Here is a 21,591-nt window from a genome sequence, read left to right as displayed (position 1 = left end):
TATGAAGTAGAAATAGTATAGGTCTCAAGATGAGACAGTGCCAAGAATCCCAAACAAGATTGGAATAGGAGTTTCCATCGTGGCTCAGCGGTAACGAACGCAGCTAGTATCCATGAGGACTTGGGTTTGAACCCTGGCCTTGCTCAATGGGTTAAGGATCTGGCATTGCCATGAGCTGCAGTGTAGGTTGCAAATGCAGCTTGGATCCTGTGGCTCTGATTCTCCCCCTAGTCTGGGAACTTCCATATGCAGAGAGTGAAAGACACAAAATAAAACAAAAAATATTGGAAGAAATATATTGCTGAGAAAAGTGGCTATCAAAATTCAGAATTCAGAGGCACACTGAGGCTAGCATTGCAGAAGGGGCTTGTCAAAGGTACAGGCAGGTGGAGGCTGAAGTTATGAAGAAGAAAGACTGCCAAGTAATGAGCAGGACAGATAGGAGCATGGGTGACAAGGCCAGGTAAGGACTCAAGAGATGGGACAGGCAGAAGCCCAGGCTTCCTCTCACCAACTAGAATCAACCTCAGTAGGCTGTACTATCCTGAGGCAGGATCTGTCCATTGAGTGTAGCTGCCAACCCATTTCTTAACATTTGCACCTATTAGTGTGTTCAGCTAGGCTGTACTTTCTCCACATCACCCTTGATGAATGTGTTCTCTCTTCCTGGGAAAATGTGCATGAGAGTTAGGGGTGAGCCCACTTGGGCATCATGTTGAAGCTGGCATCTCTGAGTTCCCATACTCTTTGGATTTTCCTTCTGGCTCTAGGGCCCTTGTCCAGATGGCCATCTGTTCTTTGTTTCTGCAGCCTACAGAAGGCTGGGATGACTTGGGGTCTCTATGTGAACAGCTTCATATTTAAATAAAAAATTGGGAAGCAACTTAAATCTTTATTTCGGTCTTTCAGAAAATTCCAAGGCAAATTGCATGACATACAGGCAAACATCCTAACATTCCTTTTTGGACACCTATTGTCTCAAGGTCCCTCTCATCCCAAAAGCTGCTTCTCTCTTTCTCTTTCTCTTTCTCTCTCACCCTCCCACCCTTCTTCCCTACAAACTTCTGCAAAGATCCATGATGACTCTGATCATGCTTGCTGCCCCTACTCTTTTGTGTGATCCCATCACACCTCTAAAGGATAGAGGCAAAAGCAGGTTTTGTTTAGTCTTTTGCACGCGGCCACGTTCAAGAGTGTAGCAGGGGGCTAGGAAGCTGGTGCTGTCCTACTTATTAGTCTGAGTCATTACAATGACTATGGAAATTATCAAGTGTCTGAGACAGTCATGCAGGATTTCTCCATGTTACGTCATAGATAGATAAATAGATAGATAGATAGATAGATAGATAGATAGATAGATAGATAGATAGTTGTTGGAAGTTTCCCCACCAGGGATCAAACCCATGCCACAGTGCTGCAGTGACAATGCCAGATCCATAATCTGCTATGCCAAAAGAGAAGTCTCTTGTTGTGTCTACTTTCAAAGTACATACACACGTGAAAGTATACTCCCAGTTTTGAAAAAACAAACAAACAAACAAAAACAATGTCACAAAATCAATGCTATTTTGCAAAACATTGGTGTTAGGTCTGAAATAACGCTATCAACCACAGTATGGAGATGGTATGTAATGATACATGGTGCAATATTTTCTGCTGCCCCTCCATGTCCTCATTGCACCATCCTTTTTTCTTGAGTAAAGGAAAATTTTAAATGTTTACTTTGTTTCCAATTTAGCCATGGATACAGAATGTATCAGAAACTGCCAGCTGAGGTTCCCCTAGCTTCTCCCTGACCTGGGTTCTTTTAAGGGCTATGGCTGCTGCTGCTGCTGCTGCTTTTCCCACAGGTGGAGTCCTGCAGTCCATTATGTGAGCCTCAGCTCCTTCTGGGAAAACGTTAGGCTCCAGGGCATAGTTCTTACAGATGACTCCACATCCAAATGTACCCATCCTTTCACACCCCCACAGGGTTTCATCAGAGACTTTCCTTCCACGTTAATTTCATAGCTGCTCTCCACTGTCTATCAGGTATATGGAAAGAATAGCACTTACACAAGTTCCCATCTCCATTGAACTATATTACTTCTTAGATACTTCTGGCCAATAGTTCATACCTATGTTTCCTCTGAAGTTTTTGAATTTTGCTATTGAGGGAAGAGATTACATCTTTGATCTTTGCATTCCCATTCTCTTTTACACAGTGTTTGTTTATGGGATACCTAATATGAACTAGATACTATGCCAAGATATACAATAGAGAGAAAAACAGACTCAGTTTCTACTTTCATGGGTCTTACAGACTAGGAGAAAAATAATAAGCAAACAGGGATGCATATATATATATATATATATATATATATATATATATATATATAATTGCCATTCTTGACAAATACTCTGAAGAAATGGGGTACAATGTTATAACAACATATAAGGTCATGCATTTGATCCATTCTGAGGGAGTCAAAGAAGGCTTCTAAGAAGTGGTAACACATTAGCTAAAATACTCAGGGTGAGCAGGAATTGGTTAAGTCAGTGACTCTCAAGCAGGAATGATTTTTGCCTCCCAGGGACATTTGGCAATGTCTTGAGGCACTTTTGGTTGTCTCAGTTAGGGTGGGTGTGCTACTGGCATCTAGTGGACAGAGGCCAGGGGTGCTGCAAAGTCATCCTAAGATGCACTGGAAAGCCCCACAACAAAGCCCAAAATATCCATTGTACCGATACTGAGAAATTTGAACTAAATAAATTTTTCCAGCCAGAGAGAACATGTGTAAAGACCTAGCTCACATCCTGCCCAACATAGAGAAGTCAAGCAATATTGAACTGAGGAGTTCCTGTCCTGGCGCAGGGGAAAAGAATCCGACTAGGAACCATGAATTGCGGGTTCGATCCCTGGACTCGCTCAGTGGGTTAGGGATCTGGCATTGCTGTGAGCTGTGGTGTAGTCCGCACAAGTGGCTTGGATCCAGTGTTGCTGTGGCTGTAGCGTTGGCTGGAAGCTGTAGCTCCAATTTGACCCCTAGCCTGGGAGCCTCCATATGCTGCACTGGCCCTAAAAAGCAGAGAAAGAAAGAGAGAAAGAGAGAGAGAGAGAGAGAGAGAGAGAGAGAGAGAGAGAGAGAGAGAGAGAGAGAGAGAAAGGAAGGAAGGAAGGAAGGAAGGAAGGAAGGAAGGAAGGAAGGAAGGAAGGAAGGAAGGAAAAGGAAGGAAGGAAGAAAACCTGTCTCTGCATCTCTGCATAGACCAAATGAAAACCTATCTCTGCAGAGACCGAGACAAAGTCCAAAGAAAACAAATGGCTGCTTGGGACAAATGCTCTTGTGGTCAGGTCATATGAACGTGGATTTCAGCATGACTGACTGACCACAACAGAGGGAAAATAAATGCTCCCCCCGCCCCCGGCGGGGAGAGGTCTGGAGAGAGGGAGGAAATTAGGAGGACTACATCTGTATGATGCAACACTATAAGTGAGTGTGTGTGTTGAAATATGGCAAAAGTAGATGGTGAACTATAATCTCATCAAAAAAATATTGAACTGAATTTCTAGTTTAAATTGGTTGATCTCTCACCTTTATTTTTCTTTTCTGTCATTACTCTGTTGGGTAAAATTCTGTTTTACAAAGCATGGGTGGAAATGAATATGACAAAACCATTTCTCTCCAAAGTGTAACCGAAAGTTTGATTCAGGCAAGAGAGTGAAATGAGTTAATGGAGTTTTCTTTCACTCTAGACAGCTTGAAAATAGAAAACGGGCTCTTCATCACAACTGGCAATATGACTCCCTCAAAGTGAACATTTGCGGTTGGGGTCCCCATACAGTGACTTGGGTCAAACTGAAATGGAAATTAAGGTTTTTAGGAACTACGTAGAACAGGGTCTAGGAAAAGTGGTAAAAGGGAACTAAGATTTGTAGAGTACTTTCTAAAGTCAAGGCTTGCGGGTACATTATTCATTCACTTGAAAGCTATTTATTTAGCTCAAGTGTCCTAGATACCCAGGCTTGGGAACATAAAAGACTCTGGATCTAGTAAGGCAACAAATGAGCAAGCAAACAGTGATAACACAATATGCATAGTGCCCCAATAGAGTTAATCTTGCATGAAATGCTGAGGGGAAAGCCTGAATCCATGATGCCTGGGATGGGGTGGGGAAGATGGGTGGGCATCCCCATCATGGTTTCTTCACTGAGAAGGGACTGATAGATATGAGACTTGAAGGTGAACAATGGGAATATTGAGCAGAAACTCCAGAGGACAGCACATGAAAAAGCAAACTGTGAAAGAGTATGGTCTGGCAGTTCCTTGTGTCTCAGCAGGTTAAAGATCCAGCATTGTCACTGCTATGGCTTGGGTTACCGCTGTGGCTTGGGTTTGATCCCTGGACTGGGAATTTCCACATGCTGAGGACACAGACAAAAAATGAAGAAGAAGAACAAGAAGAGGGAGGAGAAAGGGGGATGATGAGGAGGAGAAGAGCAAGAAGAAGAAGAGGAGGGAGAATAAGGGGAGGAAGAAGAAGAGGAAGAAGGAGGGGGAGGAGGGGGAGAAGAAGAAGAAGCAGAAAGAGCATGGCAGGCTTGGAGTACAGTGCATGTGGAATATGGCTGAAAAGGCATCACCCGGGCTGGAGGAATGAAGGATGGAGAGAAGTGACAGAAGGAGAGGTCACGGAGGGCTGTATGCTGTGCCGAGGAGGCAAAGGAAAGTCATAAACAGATTTGCATGTTCAGAATGATCACTCTGGCACCACTGTGGAGACTAGCTGGGAAGAAAGCAAGAGAAGGCAAGAGTGTCTAGTTAGGAGACCAGCGGAGTTAAGATACCAGTAGGAGTCCAGGCAAAAGTATCTGATCACAGAGAAATGGTGCTGCATTTGGGAGCAGTTAGTGGGTGGGCCACAGGAAAGAGGAATTCACCAACCTACTAATTAAAAACTCCTTATGCTTTTTGTGTTACATATAGCATTTTTATACACTTTCCTGTATTTTATATTTACAATAACCCCTGTGGGGTTGGCAGGTAGGTATTTTGCTATCTCTGACAAGAGAAACGGAGTACTTTGAACAAATAGTCATTAATAGGCAAGACCTAGTGGGCTTCATGGACTGTTTCTTAGATATTTCCACTCACTATGCACCATCTTTCAGGTTCCTGATGCCGGAATGCATCCTAGGCTCTCCTCCTTTTGTATTTCTCATGCATTTCTTTCTGCCAAGAATGAATTTCTTGTCCCATTTCTACCTGTTCATATATTTCGCAAGGATCAGATAATATTTCCCTCTAAAGCTTTCTCTGGCATACTCCCAAGCCTATCAGCCAGAAGTAATCTCTCCATAGTTTCTCTCCCTGTAGCATTTTTTGTGTGGGCTTCTATTAAGATACCTATCACTTTCTTTTTTTGCACCGTAATTAACTGTGTATATATCTTGTTTCCTCTGCTAGGCAGTAGGCACCAAAGACATATACTTTCTCATCTTTGAATCATCATAGCGCTTAGTAGAAAGCTTCACTAATTCGATAGATAGTCCTTAGGGAAGCAGGTATTACTGACTGAATGAATGGGTGATGTGAAAAAGGTGACCAGAAACACACTCTAGAAAAGTTCAAAGATTATCAGGCAGTGTACCTTCTGCTTAATTTTAATGGAAGAGTCTCCCGATTTCCTATACAAAGTCAACCAGGGAAGAGCATTAAATGTGGGTCAAGATATATGGAAAAGCAGTACAATATTTGAGAGTCTGGTACCTTTAACTTAAAAAATCTCTAATTAAGAAAAAGGATCCCAGGGCCATGATGGGGAACATCTTTGACTCAGTATCCCAGGGTTCCTTTCCACTGCCTCCTTGTTTCCCCTTCCTCAACATGCAGGTGGAAAACCACTGAGGGAGGTCTATCTCATGGTTCAGAAAAGAATGATTCCAGTTGACAACGGCTTCATGAATCTGATATCTGAAAAGAAAATGTATATAGTGCAGTGGGGCATGGGAATTGGGGTTAGGTCCACAAGATGCCAATAAATTTATCTCAAACTCACAGCTTGATTTTCTTGTCTATGAATTTTTTTAAAAATCTTTTGTCTTTTTAGGGCCACACCCACGGCATGTGGAGGTTCCCAGGCTAGGAGTCTAATCAGTGCTGTAACTGCTGGCCTATGCCATGGCTATAGCAATGCCAGATCTGAGCCACATCTGCGACCTACACCACAGCTCATGGCAATGCCAGATCCTTAACCCACTGACCGAGGCCAGGGACTGAACCCCCCACCTCATGGTTCCTAGTCAGAATCATTTCCCCTGCGCCATGACGGAAACTCCTTGCCTATGATTTTTAATGCGTGGTCCCTAAATTCATTCTGAGCTCCTTCCATTGATTGCAGATACTACATATTTTGAATGTTCAAACAAAAGCAACACAGAACTTAACGCATGAATTCTTGGTTCTGCCTATTAATGGCCTTTTGGTCAGAGCACTCAGTTTCTCTTGCTCAGTTTTTGTTACTACAGATGGTGAAATACATACTTGCCAACCCCATAAGGTTACTGGGAATATAAAATATAGCAAAGTATTTGAAAATGGTATATAAACTACAAAATGCCATACAATTGTGTTACTTATTTTCTATCAAATAACCCGATTAAAAAATGGACAAAGAACTTAAATAGACATTTCTCCAGAAAAGATACACAAATGGCCAAGAAGCATGTGAAAGATGCTCAACATCACTAATCATTAAGAAAATACAAACCAAAACCACAACAGGATATCATCTCACACCAATCAGAATGACTACTGTAAAAAAACAAATTAAAAAGTGTGAGCAAGGATAGGGAGAAATGGAAGCCCTGTACACCGTCGATAGGAATGTAAAATGGTACAGCCCCTATGGAAAACAGTGCAGAAGTTCCTCAAACAAGGTAAAAATAGAATTACCATATGATCTAGGAATTGCCCTTCTGAGTATGCGCTCAAAAGAATTAAAAGCAGGGTTTCAGGGAGTTCCTGTCGTGGCTCAGCGGTAATGAACCCGACTAGTATCCATGAGGATGCAGGTTCCATCCCAGGCCTCACGCAGTGGGTTAAGGATCTGGCATTACCACAAGCTGCAGGTTAGGTTGCAGATGTGGCTCGGATCCGTGTTGCTGCACCTGTGGCTCAGGCCAGCGCCAGAAGCTCCAATTCAACCCCTAGCCTGAGAATAGGTGTGACCCTGAAAAAAAAGAGAAAAAGAAAGAAGGAAAAAACCCAGCTTTCAAAGAAATATTTGCATACCCATATTCATGGCAGCATTATTCACAATAGCCAAGTGGCGAAAGCAAACCAAGTGTTTATTGTTGTATGCATGGATAAACAAAATGTGGTACATACACATGATGGAATATTAGTCAGATTGAAATTTGAAAAAGGAGATTCTGACACATGCTACAACCTGGATGAACCCAGAGGACATTATGCTGAGTGAAATAAGTCAGCCGCAAAAAGACAAATACTGTATGATTCCACTTACATGAGGTATCTAGATTAGTCAAATTCATAGCAGCAGAAAGTAGAATGTTGGCTGCCAGAGGGTGGGGGAGGGGAAGTGCTGAGTTCTTATTTAATGGGTATAGAGTTTCAGTTTTGTAAGATGAAAAGTTCTGGAGACTGGTTGCACAACAACGTGAATATACTTAAACTGATCAAGCTTAAAAATTAATTTTAAACTGTAGAACTAAAATAATTTTGATTTTTAAAAATCAAAACAAAATGTATAGAACTGTATGAAATCCAAGGAAACTTCAGGCAGTTTTTAATTTTCCTGATTGACTTCTCTGTCAGGGAAGATGGCAAAAGTTGCATGCTAATTTTCTTAATTTCGTTAATTGAGTAAAAGGAGGTAATGCTTGGAGATCCCCTGTGGCTCAGCAGAAACAAACCTGACTAGCATCCAGTCAGGATGAAGACTCGGGTTCCATCCCTGGCCTTGTTCAGTGGGTTAACCATCCGGCGTTGCTGCAGCGTAGGTTGCAGATGCTGCTTGGATCCCTGCAGCTCCAATTCAACCCCTATCCTGGGAACTTCCATATGCTGAGAGTGCAGTCCTCAAAGGGGGCGGGGGGAGGAGGTAATTCTTGCTTGCTTTATAGATCCTGAATACGAATAATTCTCTGCTCAATAGCACTTGATTCATGACCAACATTAGGTATAGGATAGAAAAGGAAAGGTATGTTTATGTCCTGTGGAAGGGGTAGGAGGAAACATTGTAAACTTGATGAATTATGATCAAATGAAAGGTGAACAGTACAAAGAACATGGCACAATATGGACTTTTAAAAATGATTATAGGATTAAATTTAGGCAAAGACCATGTCTTTCTTTCTTGCCACTGTATGCTCAGCTCTCAGATTAGGCACAGAAGGTATTCAATGGTCAGGTACTAAATGGATTAAAAGTGCCTCATACAGAGACTGAGAAAAGAGGATGCTCCCTAAGTGTTAGTTCTGTCCCTTCCCTTCCTCCCTCCCTGCAGCTGCCCCCTTCTTCCCTCCTTCTGTGGCATATCACCATAAAGGCAGATACTTTGTGTCCAAGAAGAAAGATTTATGTCCTAAGAATTTATATACCTTAATCCTATGTCCTATTCTCATTTATAAGCATTCAAAAAAATTTTTTTAATATTTTTTTATTCCTGTTACTCAGGAGGTTCCTTAATATGGGTTGTGGTAATAATAAAGCCAATGTTTTAATCCTCTCAAACTGTTTAATTTTAAAAAGGCTTTCTAGTAGTTTCTTTAAACCATAATCACAATAAAAATAAATATACCCTTAATAATCAGGAAGTTTAAGAAACCAGGAGTTTAATTTAAAACATTAACCTCTTTTTAAGTTTATATTTTACCATTCAGACTGCCTTTGATTATGGGCTAAAAAATGTAGTGGGATATTTGGCAGCCAATTAATTCTGACTCTAGATAAAATACTGCTAGTTTTAACTTTTTTAAGGACAAAAGAATCACTTATTCTGGATGCTAAAAACTTTGCTATAATTTACACCTTGCCTTATTTATTTTGAAGCATTATAGAAGAGGAATAGGACTTCTTTTTATTCTGTATAATTTTAGAGCTGAAATAAGTATTGCATATAACCCCCTCACTTTATAGTGAGGGCCATGAGAATGGAGAGTTTGCAAGACTTGTCCAAGATCACAAGGCTAGAGGATGAGATATGGATACAGATCTCCTGACTCTCAAGCTAGAATTCTTCAAATGATATTACTTTACTGTGTTCAGTGAAACAGTCCAGGGAAGAAGCAAACGAAACCAGGTAAACAGTACATAGATGGAGAATCGGGGTGGAGAGCAGAGGAAAGAGATACCAGAGCCTCCTTGTTAACAAAGACCGTTAATGGAAAATTAAGACAACAGTTATTCCAATCCCAGGTTTGCTCTAAGTATTTTTAATGCAGCATCATTTAGTTGGTGGAATCAGACTTGGACAGTTGCAGGCTTAGTCCAAAATCTCTGCCTGTCTTCTTTTGACTCCTGGTGACCTCCTTCTATTGACCGTGGCTGTAGAAAATTAGGTGGCATGATTGTGTGTACAATTAAAGGGGCACAGAGAATACAGTGAGACCTCATACTGATTTGGAACATGGCTTGAGGCTTACGAAATTGACAGGATTTTTTTTCTCTTTTTCTTATGACCCTCCAACCAACTTGCCCATTCCTGCCCATACCCAGAGAAAAAAAGAAAAAATATGGGAGGATAGAGCCAAGGAAAAAAAGAAGATGAGAGAATGAATGGGAGCAGAGACAGAGGGAGAGCAAGAGGAAGATGAAGATTAGAGGGGAAAAAAAGAGGAAGGAGAAAAGAGAAGCAATGGGATGAAGCTGTGTAAAATACTCTGATGCAAAATCACCTGGTGTATTAGTTAAACGTACATTTCTGGGCCACATTCCAGATCAGCCAAATTGAAATCTATGGGAGTAACATCATTTAAAAATAAATGAAGAGCTTTTTGATAAAATAATTACTCTCCTTTTTGTTCATTTGATTTCAAATTTTATTTTGATTTCAAATTTGCAAATCCATTTGCTTCCATAAAGCTGGCAAAAAAAAAAAAGAAGTATCCCATTTATTTGCTTAAAAAGCTTTTCTTTTTTTTATTCTACACAACTGCTGATAACGTTACTTTGCACAAAGAAGTTAGCATATTTTCACACACATCAAAGCAGCTCAGAGATACAGACAGCACCTTCCATCAAAAGGATGTGCTCTAATGAGTGTAGTAGGATAATGTCAAAGCCATCCTTTCTGCCATAGGCGCTGATGGTGTGGGTGCAGGAAAATCCACCATCCACTCAAGGCAGTGTGCTCCTTGTCTTTTCTTTAGGGTCTGTTTGTTGCAATGTTTTCTAAATTACAGATCTTTTGTTCATCATTAGGCTTTTGCTTATTTGCACCTGGCTAAAGTCATAATATTGCCTGCCATGTTAGCCATCCCACAGGAAGGTCCTATTACATATAGTCTGCAGGGTCAAATTTATTTTCACTGTGTCCATGGTCACATTTCTGTATGGCAGTACCTGCTGTGCTAAATGACCTTGTACAGGGCGTCTATACCTGAGTGCACGTGGAGTGGGTTATTTTATGATATGTCCCTATCAAGCTGTTCTTGCCAGGATGGTGGCTGCAGTTGGGAAGCATGCCTGGTGTATGTGGAGAAGCCGTATTGAAAGGGCCTGCTGTGTAGTGATCATGTTGTCTAATCATATTGAACGGTGCCTACTGGGTAAGTGATCTTGTTGTGTATCCATATCTAGCTGGGCCTGCTGTGATAGTGATCACATTGTGTGTGATTGTGCGGCTGCCCTGGGAATTTATTGCTATAGATCAGGCAACAGGGCAGAGGAGAAGTCAATAATTGTGCCTGCTCTGGGCTGTTAGCTGTACTATTGAGAGCAAGCATCAACTTCTGGGGGTGGGGGCAAACAAATCCTTGGTTTGTGGATGGAAATGAAGTTGACATTCTTAGCTCAAAATATTTTGGAGGCTAGTCCCGCTTTTCTTACTATTTCACATAATGGCAAATTATTTCTAATTAGGATAAGGTGACTCTAAAAGTGATCAATTCTATACAGGCAGGCTATATTAAAATTAACAAAATCAAGCTTGAATATTCTCCATCTTATTCAAACAAAATGCCTTCAGAGCTGTTCATAACTTTCTAAAAATCATAAAGAAGAAATATACTGTTGGAGAACACAGTGCTGAGAAGGATTTCTATCATTCTTTTTTGGCTAAACTCTTGTCTGAATAATTTTCTCATCTCTCAAGAGTCAGGATAAGGCTACTTGTCTTATGATATTTTCCTCTTAATTAAGTTGTAACAATGGATCATAAAAGGGAGAGAAGGTCAGTAAGTGATGGGACTGGCTTAATAAGCAGTATACACAGCCCCCCAGTCAGCATCATCCTGCAAAAGTGGAGACTTGGACAGATTTATTGTATTTATGGAACTGTTCTTCTGGAAAAAGGCCTTCAGAGATAGTTTACAAATTATGCAGGCAAACCAGTATCATTACTTCCTTCCATTGTGATCCAAATAAGAACAAAAACAAAAATGGCTCGCTCACCTTATTCCCCAGACTCTGAGGAATGTCTGGCTCTTTACAGAACCAAGGCAGGGCAGACATCAGGGTGGTTATGTTCTGACAGATTTATTGAACACAATCAGACAAACCTTATTTTCAAACATTATTTGTTAATTTTTTGGAAGGCCTCCCAGTATGTTAGGACTCCTGCTGATGTCATTTATAACCTCATATGTGAAGGTGGTGGCATTATTTTGCAGACGAACATAATCTCAGACACAGGCACTCATGGATTATGATATGGGATTTTTCATGGGGCAATAGCTCATCTCTGTCTGATTTTGAACAGGAAATCACCATGTTGCTGTTTAGACAGGCACTTTAAAATTTACAAATTAGCTTTAGTGTTTCCTAAAATGAGAATGGAAGCAGGAAAGGGAAGGAAGGAGGTAGGGTAAAAGGAAAGAAGAAAGGCAGATCCTTCCCCTTAAATCTGCTTCTTAAGGTTACGTGATACTTAGTTATTGAAGAGAACTTTTGGAAAATGAAAAATGAATTGAACTTTTGAGAGGGTTTGGTTAAATATTTAGATATAAGTGTCTCTCCTCAATAAAGATAAGATGATCTAACTTTGAAGAATCTAATGTTATCTCTTTGGTAGGGCCCTATGGCCATGATGATTTGAATAACAGTTCCACTCCAGTCCTGGGACCCTAACAGGACCTGGGAATAAGGTGTTATGGGGGGGGGGGGGTAGGAGATGGGAGGAATGTTCTGTTTAGTTTAGTTTTAGAGTTTAAAATAAACTATAAACCAGAGTAGAAACTTAGAAACTTAGGGCTTCACCTAATATGCGCTAGTTTTAATTGTATCTAATTTAATTTAATCACCTCGAGCTACGGAAATAAAGGGCAGAGGAAGAGAAAAGAAATCCATAGTTACAATGTTTTGTTTTGCTTTATATGTGGGCTTGACTTTTCTTTTTTCCTTTTTTTTTAAATTTTCATTGTAGTTGATTTATAATGGTAATTATAATGTTAATTGGGCCTCTACTATTTGCCAGGCACTGCGTTAGCCAATTTGTCCCATGTTATCTCATTTAGTTCTCATAAGGAGCCTATGAGATAGGCCCATTGGATCCATTTCACAAACTCACAGAGGTTAAGCAGTATAACAAGAAGTGCAGAATATATGGAAACAAGCCTGGTCATGCTCCCTCATCTGACTTTGATTCTTCAGAAGGAATTTTTAAATCCATCTATCTAGAAGTATTATTATTATTTTTAACCAATACAGAGGGGTTTATAAAATGAGAAGTAAAGATATCTCTCTACTACCACCTCTTGTCCTGCAATCTCATTTCCTTCACTAGAGGGAATATTTTGGTAGAATAGTCCAGGCTTACCTCTGTGCCTAAAATGGGTTTCAAATGTTGTTTTCTTTGGTTAACCACTCAGGCACTTTTAAACAGCTGGAGCTATTGCATCTAAGGGTTTAAACATACTATTCAGGCCATTTCATCCTCATGAAATAGGGAAGTAGTAGGAGAAAGGACCAAGAAAGTCAGTAGAGTCTTCAAACAGCAAGCTCTAGTTCAAGGTAGAGCCCCTGAACTTAGTGGAGGGCATCCACATGATGGGGAAAATTGGCCATTAAACTGATGTCCGTTTCCACAGTCCTTTTTTTCCATGGAGTCTCATTAAGTTATCCAAAGATGCCAAGGTCATCTGTAGGCACTGGCCTGTGTACCAGCCCTAGAGGGGAGTGCCCAATGCTGCAAAAGACTTGGGGAATGGAAAAGGGTGGAAGATGGGGAACTTGGTACAAAAGAGTCTGGAAAACAAAGCTAGAAATCGAAACTGGTGAACTACAGCTATTGCCACAAACAAGAGGTCAAGCTTCATGTGGATGCAGCATGCAGGAACACCCCTTCTCCACCCCACCTCCCCACTCCATCTGAGATAGCCATGCACATCTTGTTTATGAGAAGGCAAATTACATCTTGGCCCTGATGGTGAATGCGCCCTTAGCTCACATGCAAGAACTGGAGTGACTGCTTTCTATTCAGTCACTGGTCCTTGTTAAGCTCCTTTCTTTCCAGAAAAGGATGTTAACTCCATCCTCCACAATACAGTCATTTAAGGTTGCCCTTAGTTGGGCATTCAGAAGAGCCACACTTTGGGCAATTGCAATAGAGCCACACTTAAGCTCTCAGTCACATAGTTTTTCGGACACAGTTGAGAGAAAAACACTGTTCAGGGAGAATTGCTTAGAGGCCAAGGAGTCCATGCATGCTCTTGGATCTGCAGTGGGCGTGGCTCATGGCCTCAGGCATCCAGGCCCACTCTAACCCTTGAAGGATTGTTTGTGCTGGACTGCATATGAAGACAGCAGTTTATATGGGAAGTCACTGTAAGAAACAGCCTGAGGATGCCCCCTTCTGCATCTATTGTGAGGATACTGTTGAGGTGTTTCATACAACCTAGTTGCTCTATTTATGATCTCTTGGATATTCTGATTAGGACCAGGAACAACTGTAAATCTTCTGAGCAATCATTTTATCTGATGGATATTGTGACCTGTGAAGCTGGTTTCCTATTTTCACATGAATAGGAAACTTACAGCCCAAATGTTATCCTAGCATATTTTAGCTACTCTCAAAACCCTGGGAATAACTGAAATCCCTTTTGAAACAAGGGGAGGGGTGTGGGTGAGCTAGTAAATATCTAGATAATTTGTGTATTTTTTTCAATGGTTTCTGTTTCTTCCTCTGCCAAAGTCACCATTAATAGCTGATGAAGGACAAGCAGACCTGTTTTCTAATTTGGAAATGAAGTTGTTTTCCTTTCTGCTTCCTAACAAGTCACTCTGGAGTTTGTGGGCCTCTCAATATGCTGACACCAGGATCTTTTCTTAGGAAACAGGCCATTTTGTTCTTGGAAACACTAAGTTAAGGTCAATAAGGAGTGGCTGTTACTAAATCAATTCACTATTTTCATTCATTCAGGAGTCCATCCACAAATCTGTGTTTATAAACATTAGTGTTTTGGTGGTGGGAGAGGGAAAAAAAAAAACAAAAACAGGTAAAGGAAGCCAAACTTAGAAGACCAACCCAAGGTTCCTAACAATGGACTCCTCCCAGCTAACACTTTGGACCCCACAGAGAGCTTGGTTCTCTGAGCCTGCTTCACTGCTTCACTTGCCTGAGATGTGCCAGCAGTTCAATGCTGCACTGAATTGAACTGGGCTAAAATTGAACTGACCTCACTGGGAGAAAGAAACCACCTTCCAAATCACCTTTCAGAGATACTTGAGAAGAAAAGGATGCACCAGTGGAGAAGTCCAGGGAAGGCAGCTGAGAAGAACGGATGTTACAGGAAAACTAAACCAACAGGAGACATGCACCTGCAGCCCCAAAGCCCCAGATTCTCCACTCAAGCTCCCTATTGAAAATAATATGAAAGGTCCAGCCAGTTCCATGAATATAACAGTGGCTTCAGCCAAATGGCAGCTGTGCTGAATTTAGAGAAGTGTGGAATTTCTCAAGGTCAAGGTAGCTGGGTTGGAAAGGATCCTATTTTACCTCCTGTGGCCTTGCTCCAACAACTGTGTTTCTCTGTTTCAAATTTGACACTTTATTAAAGATAAGAAGTATTATAATCATCATCTCCATGGAACCTAGTGCCTCTCAGAAACCCAAAGTCCTGAAGTTAAATCTACATAGCTTGTTGTTGGACACAGATAATTGTCCTTGTCAGATTCATTGGCTCTGTCACAAGAGCTTTATTTATTTCTGGTATCTCCATCCAGAAGCTCGAGTGAGCAACGTCAATCTATTCCATGTGTGGGGCACTGGGTGTACTTTCCGGTCAGAGTAGGGCAACGAATGAGATGGACTGTCAGCGTGATTGTGCCGTGGACCCTCTGGAGCTGTATGTTTTCAAATCTGTTTCCTTCAATTACATCTGTCTCATTTTTCCTTGGTTAGTAAAACACAGAGCTTTCGGGCTGATTATTTTTGAGTCTATCCGGAGCCGTTGTGGAACTTGGGAAGTAAATCGTCAGCTTATACACAAGGTGGCACCCTGTAATTCCAACCAGGTCTGAGAGGAGCGTTGCTGCTAAGAAACAGAACCACAGCCACAAATTTTTATTTAGCATCTGGTTTAAACCCCACTGTGGGGAATATAAAGGTGGAAGTAGACATTTGGCATCTCACCTCTCAGTGCAGCCTCTGTCTCTGTCTCAAAGATTCGGAGTTGCCTCAATAAAGGGCACTGGAACCAGAGGGCTGATTCTAGTTGATGTAATAAAGCCAGACCCCACATTCAGATTACATATTGAAAACAAGGAAGCTTTATTGGTACTAGGCTCATTCCTGGGAACATAAGGGGGAGGGGGGGAAGCAGTTCACCATACCAACCCAATTAACTTTCAATTGGGTTTGCTGAAATAAGGAGCCAATTAGAAAGAACATGACATTTACAAAACTCTGGAGTAGTTGAATAGCAACTGTGTTTACTACTTTTAAGGTTCCTTTCAAAAAGTAATTTGTTTATTCTTTCCAAACTGCCTGCCCTGATCATAGTATGGGGAAATGGAAACTGGAATATAGTCTTAATTTTTATAGTTACCTAACCTTTATTCTAGTTTAAAATATATTTAGAAGTGATTTTATTTTGCTATGGCTTTAGAACTATTTCTAATTCTTGAGTGTTTATATATTACACTTGCTTGGCTAAATGCATGTCCTTTGGAATTGGTCCAGAGCATATTTGAAGTGGACTGATTTTAGAATGACTATATTCAGTGCATTGTACATGGAAATAAAATAGGCTATTAGGCTACACAATCATTTGAAACAGGTTTTAATAACAACATTTTATAACAGGATCTACTTCAAAAGTTGAAAAGATATTTTCTGTTTTCAGCACTAATTGTATAGTATTCAACAAATAGATTAGAAATGAACTTTATGAAAAATAATACTTGTATACACATAAAAGCTACTTTCCAAATGTGAAACAGAGGCATTCTGGTTTAGGCAATGAATCTGAAGCCAAGAAAACACAGGCTGTATATCACTTGAAAAGTGTATTGTGTTATTTGCCTCAAACTGTTTTATTCCCAGCTCTATAATCATTGCCTATAGGGCAGGAGGAAAATGGAGATTTGGGGAAGAAATCTGTTACATGGTCACAGAAAAAAGAATAACTACTACAGCAGAAATCGATTCCTGTAATAGCATTTCAGGTTTCAAAAAAGTTTTTTGAATTGCTTTAATTGGTTCTAAAATTCCTAGGCTCAAAGGTAGGAAGCTAAAGAGCCAGTTAGGCCATAAGAGCAAATATTGTCAGCAATGGCTAGGTCAGGTCACAGGCCAATATGATATGTGAACTCCAAAGGTGGAGTAGAATGGGGTCAGTATCACTGAATTTCTTCAAGGAATATCGGTCAACAAATATATCTTAGGTGCCAGCTATGCATGAGGCACAAAAGTGGAGATAGAGTGGTTAACAGAGTAGATGTTCCTACCCTCCTTGAGCCTATCGTATCCTTTGGCTCTAGGTTATGCACTCTATTAGCCATTGGTTGGAAGGTCTCAGTAATTTGGATCAGCAACTTTAGAATGCTGAATGGTCAATAAACCAAAGAGCTTGGATAGCAGGGTGGCATTGCTGAGAAAACAAGAGCTTTGGAGTCAGGCTAGACCTAGATTTGAACCCATCTCTGCAAGTTATTAGTGTTGAAACTTGGCAAATGATCTGAGCCAGTTTCCTTATTCATACAATTGTAACATCTTTTCATAGGGCTATAATGAGAATTTAAGTGGGATTCAATTAAAAATTCAATTAATTAAGATAATAGATATAAGGTACCCTAGAATGGCTGGTATTAGAGATACTCAATATTCCTCCTCTTAGGAGACAGTAGTGATAAGTGTGGGGAATCGAAGAAAGCTATTCTTTTTGAACCTAAGAAGTGCCAGATACAAGTCCTGGATGACTCAATTCTTCAGCCATTGCTTGCCTCCACCCCTCTTAGGCTTGAATCAAGGGCTGACCCCCTCCCAACAACATCTTGGTCTTCCTTGCAGAGAACTGGACCCATTCCAGGGGGTAGAACTTGGATCAAGACATGCCCATAAGCTTGAGGAAGGTGTTTCTTACAAGAAGTGAGTCACAGCACCTCCACTGTTTCTAACAACAAAGTGGATGGAAAACGCTCAAGCTCCGCTAATCAATGCCTGAATTCTTGCTGGACCCAAGCAAGAGCTTAAACTATTTAGACACTGCCATGAAGTCCACATGTACATTCTGCCTTCAGAGGGGGAAGTGGAGAGAAAAGGGAGAAGGACAGGGAGGAAAAAGAGGGGAAGAAGTTGGTAAAAAGGAGAATGTGGTGGAGGAAAAGATGGAGCTTTGATGTTCTATAGAAATGACTGTAGGAATAGGCTTTTTTTTTTTTCTCTCTCTCTCTCTCTCTCTCTTCTAGATGTGATCAAACTATCTACTTTTCTCTGAGCTAGGCAAAACATTGATCGATTATTAGAAAATAACAAAATGTGTTATACTCTTCCCAGGGATTTTTGTAGGAAAACTGTGATGCTTAAAGTCTAACCAAGGAACTCTTGGCTAAATGAAGTTGATATCAACAATCGCTGCCAAATAAATTTGAGTCAACTGGATTTTACCTCCTCTTTAGAACTTTCTCTAACCGGTTCAGGCTAAAGTAGTCTCCTTTCTCTGAACTCTCATGGCAACTATGGCCTGTATGACTCATTTGGTAATTATGCATGTTCTACTGCCTTGTGTCATTGCCTATGTAGTTTTCTTCAAGTTATAAACTTTTTTCCTTTTGGCTGTCATTTACTTTTCAGTTGCCCTGTTCTTCAACTATTTACATCTCTTACTGTTATTCATCTTTCTAACCGTTCTGTCATCCCATCAAAGTGAAAGCTGCACGAGGACAGGAACTTTTCCTCAAACCTCTTGGCATCTTCCACAGCATCCAATATTTTACACGGATCTATCACTTTGGAAATGTTCTCTGCCTTGGTTAAAAATTATAAGCTTAATATTTTTGAAATCAGAAATATCATCCATTAAATAACTCTGAAGTTTTGGTGACAGGTTCAAGTGCACTTGTTGCATCTGGCAGCCTCAAACATTAACCCTCACTGCTGCCATTAGCATCCTCTCAGCGAAAGCGAGGATGCCTTACCTTGGAGAGCTCTTTCGGTCAGGTACCAAAAAAAAAAAAAGATGCGGGAAGAGGGCCGGGATTGCGGAGGCGTTCTCGGGGCAGACGAGACCCGACAGGTCTGCGCCCCTCGGAGCGGACGGAAGGAATGGACCTTTCGCACCTCCCAGGGATGCGCGATTTGGAGGATAAGAATTAGCTGGCGCTGTGGAGGTAAGTGCTGTATAAGTACAGGCTCAGTGGGGCAGCTGTGGCTCGGTTGACATCTTCCCTTTCCCGCTCACAGACTTCTGCACACACGGGCTGCTCAGCGCGGCTATGTTTTGCCCGGCGCCGTCCTCCGGGGCACCCAACTAGCGGGGTGTCGGGGCCGCGGGTTAACTTGCGCACCTGACACCTGCCACACGGCTAGAGCGCCCGCAGCGGAGCAGAGGGCCGCCGCCGCCCCCCTACCCGGAGCGGCCCGAGGCTGAGCACGCTCCCGCGGGCCGGCAGCGCCGCGGAGAGAGTGGGTGGGTAGGCGAGGGAGGGGAAGGAGGGAGGGAGGGAGAGGGCGAGGCGCGTTCCCGCGGCGGGGGCGCGCTCTCGCGCGGGCTGCCGGGATCGCTCGCCGCCGCTGTGGTAATGTCCGCCATGTTGGCCATGGCGCAGGGAGCGGATCGGGCGGGCGAGCGGCGGATCTAGTGTGTGGAAGCGGCCGCGGGCGGCGGGGGGCTGTTTTCGGGCGGGGTGGGCGCCCATGCTGTGGCCGGGGGCAGTGAGGAGGAGGAGGAGGAGCGGGCCGGCCGCGCTGCACTGAGGAAGGTGGTGGAGGAGGCGGCGGGAGTCCTCCCCCCCTCCCCGCCCGCCCCGCCGCCGCCGCCCGGGCTGTTCCTGTAAGGCGGGGAGACAATGAGTAAACTCTCCTTCCGAGCGCGGGCGCTGGACGCCGCCAAACCGCTGCCTATCTACCGCGGCAAGGACATGCCTGATCTCAACGACTGCGTCTCCATCAACCGGGCCGTGCCCCAGATGCCCACCGGGATGGAGAAGGAGGAGGAATCGGTAGGGACTCGAGTGTTTATTACCCCCCCTTCCCTCCTCCCCCCTCCCCTTTGTCAGTCGGGCCTCGCCATTCACAGAGCGCTTTACGCTCGCTGGAGGGCGCCGCTGCCGCTCCAACGCTTGGGACCTTACGCCGGCGGAGTAGCGTAAACCCTCTCGGCCGGCGCAGCGCCCGCCCGCGGCCGCCATGTTGTTGCGTCCCAGTGTTGTGATTAGCTCGCAGCGCCGCTTACGCTGCCGTAAGGGGGCCTTGCCGTAAGCGGCGGCCCGGAATGGCGCAGGGGATGTTCTGGCCGCACTTGACGTACGGCCTCTGTTTACCTTTTTTGTCCCCCTGGAGTGGGATTATTTAATCCGCAGGGGATGCTTTGGCTAGGCAACGTTTTCCCCCCACTTTTGGATTCAGCCTTGCATTGGGTTCTTTTTGAAATGACTTGTGGAAAGTAAAACGCTTTCAAAACATTGTCTTCCTCTTAGCAAGGTAATTCTCGCACCCCGGCCCGCGTTGGTGCAGCAGGATTGAGGTGGTGCAGCACTGCGGCCGGGGATGCTGAGGGCCACGACCACTAGGAGGATGTAACGTTAGAAGCCGCTGACCGGCTAGCTCCGGGCCCAGAGCGAGTCGGTTCTGCCTGCCTAGCCCGGACGGTGCCTGCTTAGTGTGAGGCTTTAGAAAGGGACTGGCGATGTTAGGCAACTAGCTGCCGGTGCTCCACAGTCCTCGCCCCGCGTCCCTGAAAAATTGCCATGGGGGGGGGTGTTTTAGAAGTTGAGGACCTATTGCATCCATATTGACAGCTGCATTTTTATTAATAGCAGCAATTTGGGGCAAAAATGTTTTTTCTCCCTGATGCGTTAAATTTTGGATATGGTTGAATTTCCTCTGGCTTGACAGTGTTTATGACTCGAGTGGTGCTACTTGTGTGCGAAGTTCATAGTAACTGCACCCTCAAGAATTTCTTCAATGAACCTGTGGTCCCGCCTTATTGTCAACCTCGGGTGTGCGTGGATTGGTTCTCTTGCTTCTGTGACTGTCAAAAGAAGGCCCAAGGTTTCTGTGATTGGTTTTCTCTTATGACTATTAATATTGCAGGAAATGCTTTAATGCCTTTGATTGGTTGCTCCAGTTGTGACCTCATTATATTACCCTGTTATTACTACTTCTGCTGTGATTTAACCACATTCTTCGTTAATGTTTGATTACTTGAAAGCCTTGCACTTTCCGTAGAAAAGGAATATGTTCTCAGTGTCAAATGAATATTCAACTTAAAAAAATAAACAAAATGAAAACCCAACATTTATGCTGAAGATTTTAGAGCTAAATCATATGTGAAAATTCTTTTTGTTTTTAAATAAAATTTATTTCTAGCTTAGGTCAGTTTTCCATGAAAAAGATAATTAAAATAAGGAAGTTATAGCACGTTCGAGAATTAAGTTAATTGAACTTTAAAAAACACAGCTTTGGATTCCACGAAGTTGTATTTCTGTTAATATGTCCCTGAAAGAAAAAGTGGCAAATGAGTCTCGAAGTATCAATATTGTATGTAGTTACTTGGATCCTATTACTTGGGTTTGGGAAGAACTTGAATTAAAAACCTTATTCTAGAATGAATAGTTAGCCCCTGAAATATATATTACTTTTTCTTTTTTTTTTTTTGCCTTTTTCTAGGGCCTCTCCTGCCGCATATGGAGGTTCCCAGGCTAGGGGTCTAATTGGAGCTGTAGCTGCCGGCCTATGTCAGAGCCACAGCAACAGGGGATCTGAGAT

At 42.5% G+C, this 21,591-nt stretch overlaps 1 protein-coding gene across 2 annotated transcripts in view; it reads left to right on the top strand.

Annotated features, from left to right (window-relative positions):
- The first annotated feature begins 19,382 nt into the window (after positions 1 to 19,382).
- EPC2 (enhancer of polycomb homolog 2) overlaps positions 19,383 to 21,591 on the top strand; it is a 107,741-nt gene continuing 105,532 nt past the window's right edge. Inside the window, exon 1 of one of the 2 annotated variants that reach the window (XM_047771967.1) lies at positions 19,383 to 19,823. In XM_047771967.1, coding sequence (XP_047627923.1) covers positions 19,671 to 19,823 — 153 coding nt within the window. In that variant the 5' untranslated portion in view covers positions 19,383 to 19,670. The remainder of the gene's footprint in view (positions 19,824 to 21,591) is intronic. The other variant, XM_047771968.1, reaches the window with a different exon arrangement.

This window comes from Phacochoerus africanus, chromosome 3 (genome assembly GCF_016906955.1).
Source record: "Phacochoerus africanus isolate WHEZ1 chromosome 3, ROS_Pafr_v1, whole genome shotgun sequence".
In the NCBI taxonomy this organism is placed as follows: domain Eukaryota; kingdom Metazoa; phylum Chordata; class Mammalia; order Artiodactyla; family Suidae; genus Phacochoerus; species Phacochoerus africanus.
Note: the sequence above shows the minus strand (reverse complement) of the source record. Positions and strands in the feature narration are given on the sequence as shown.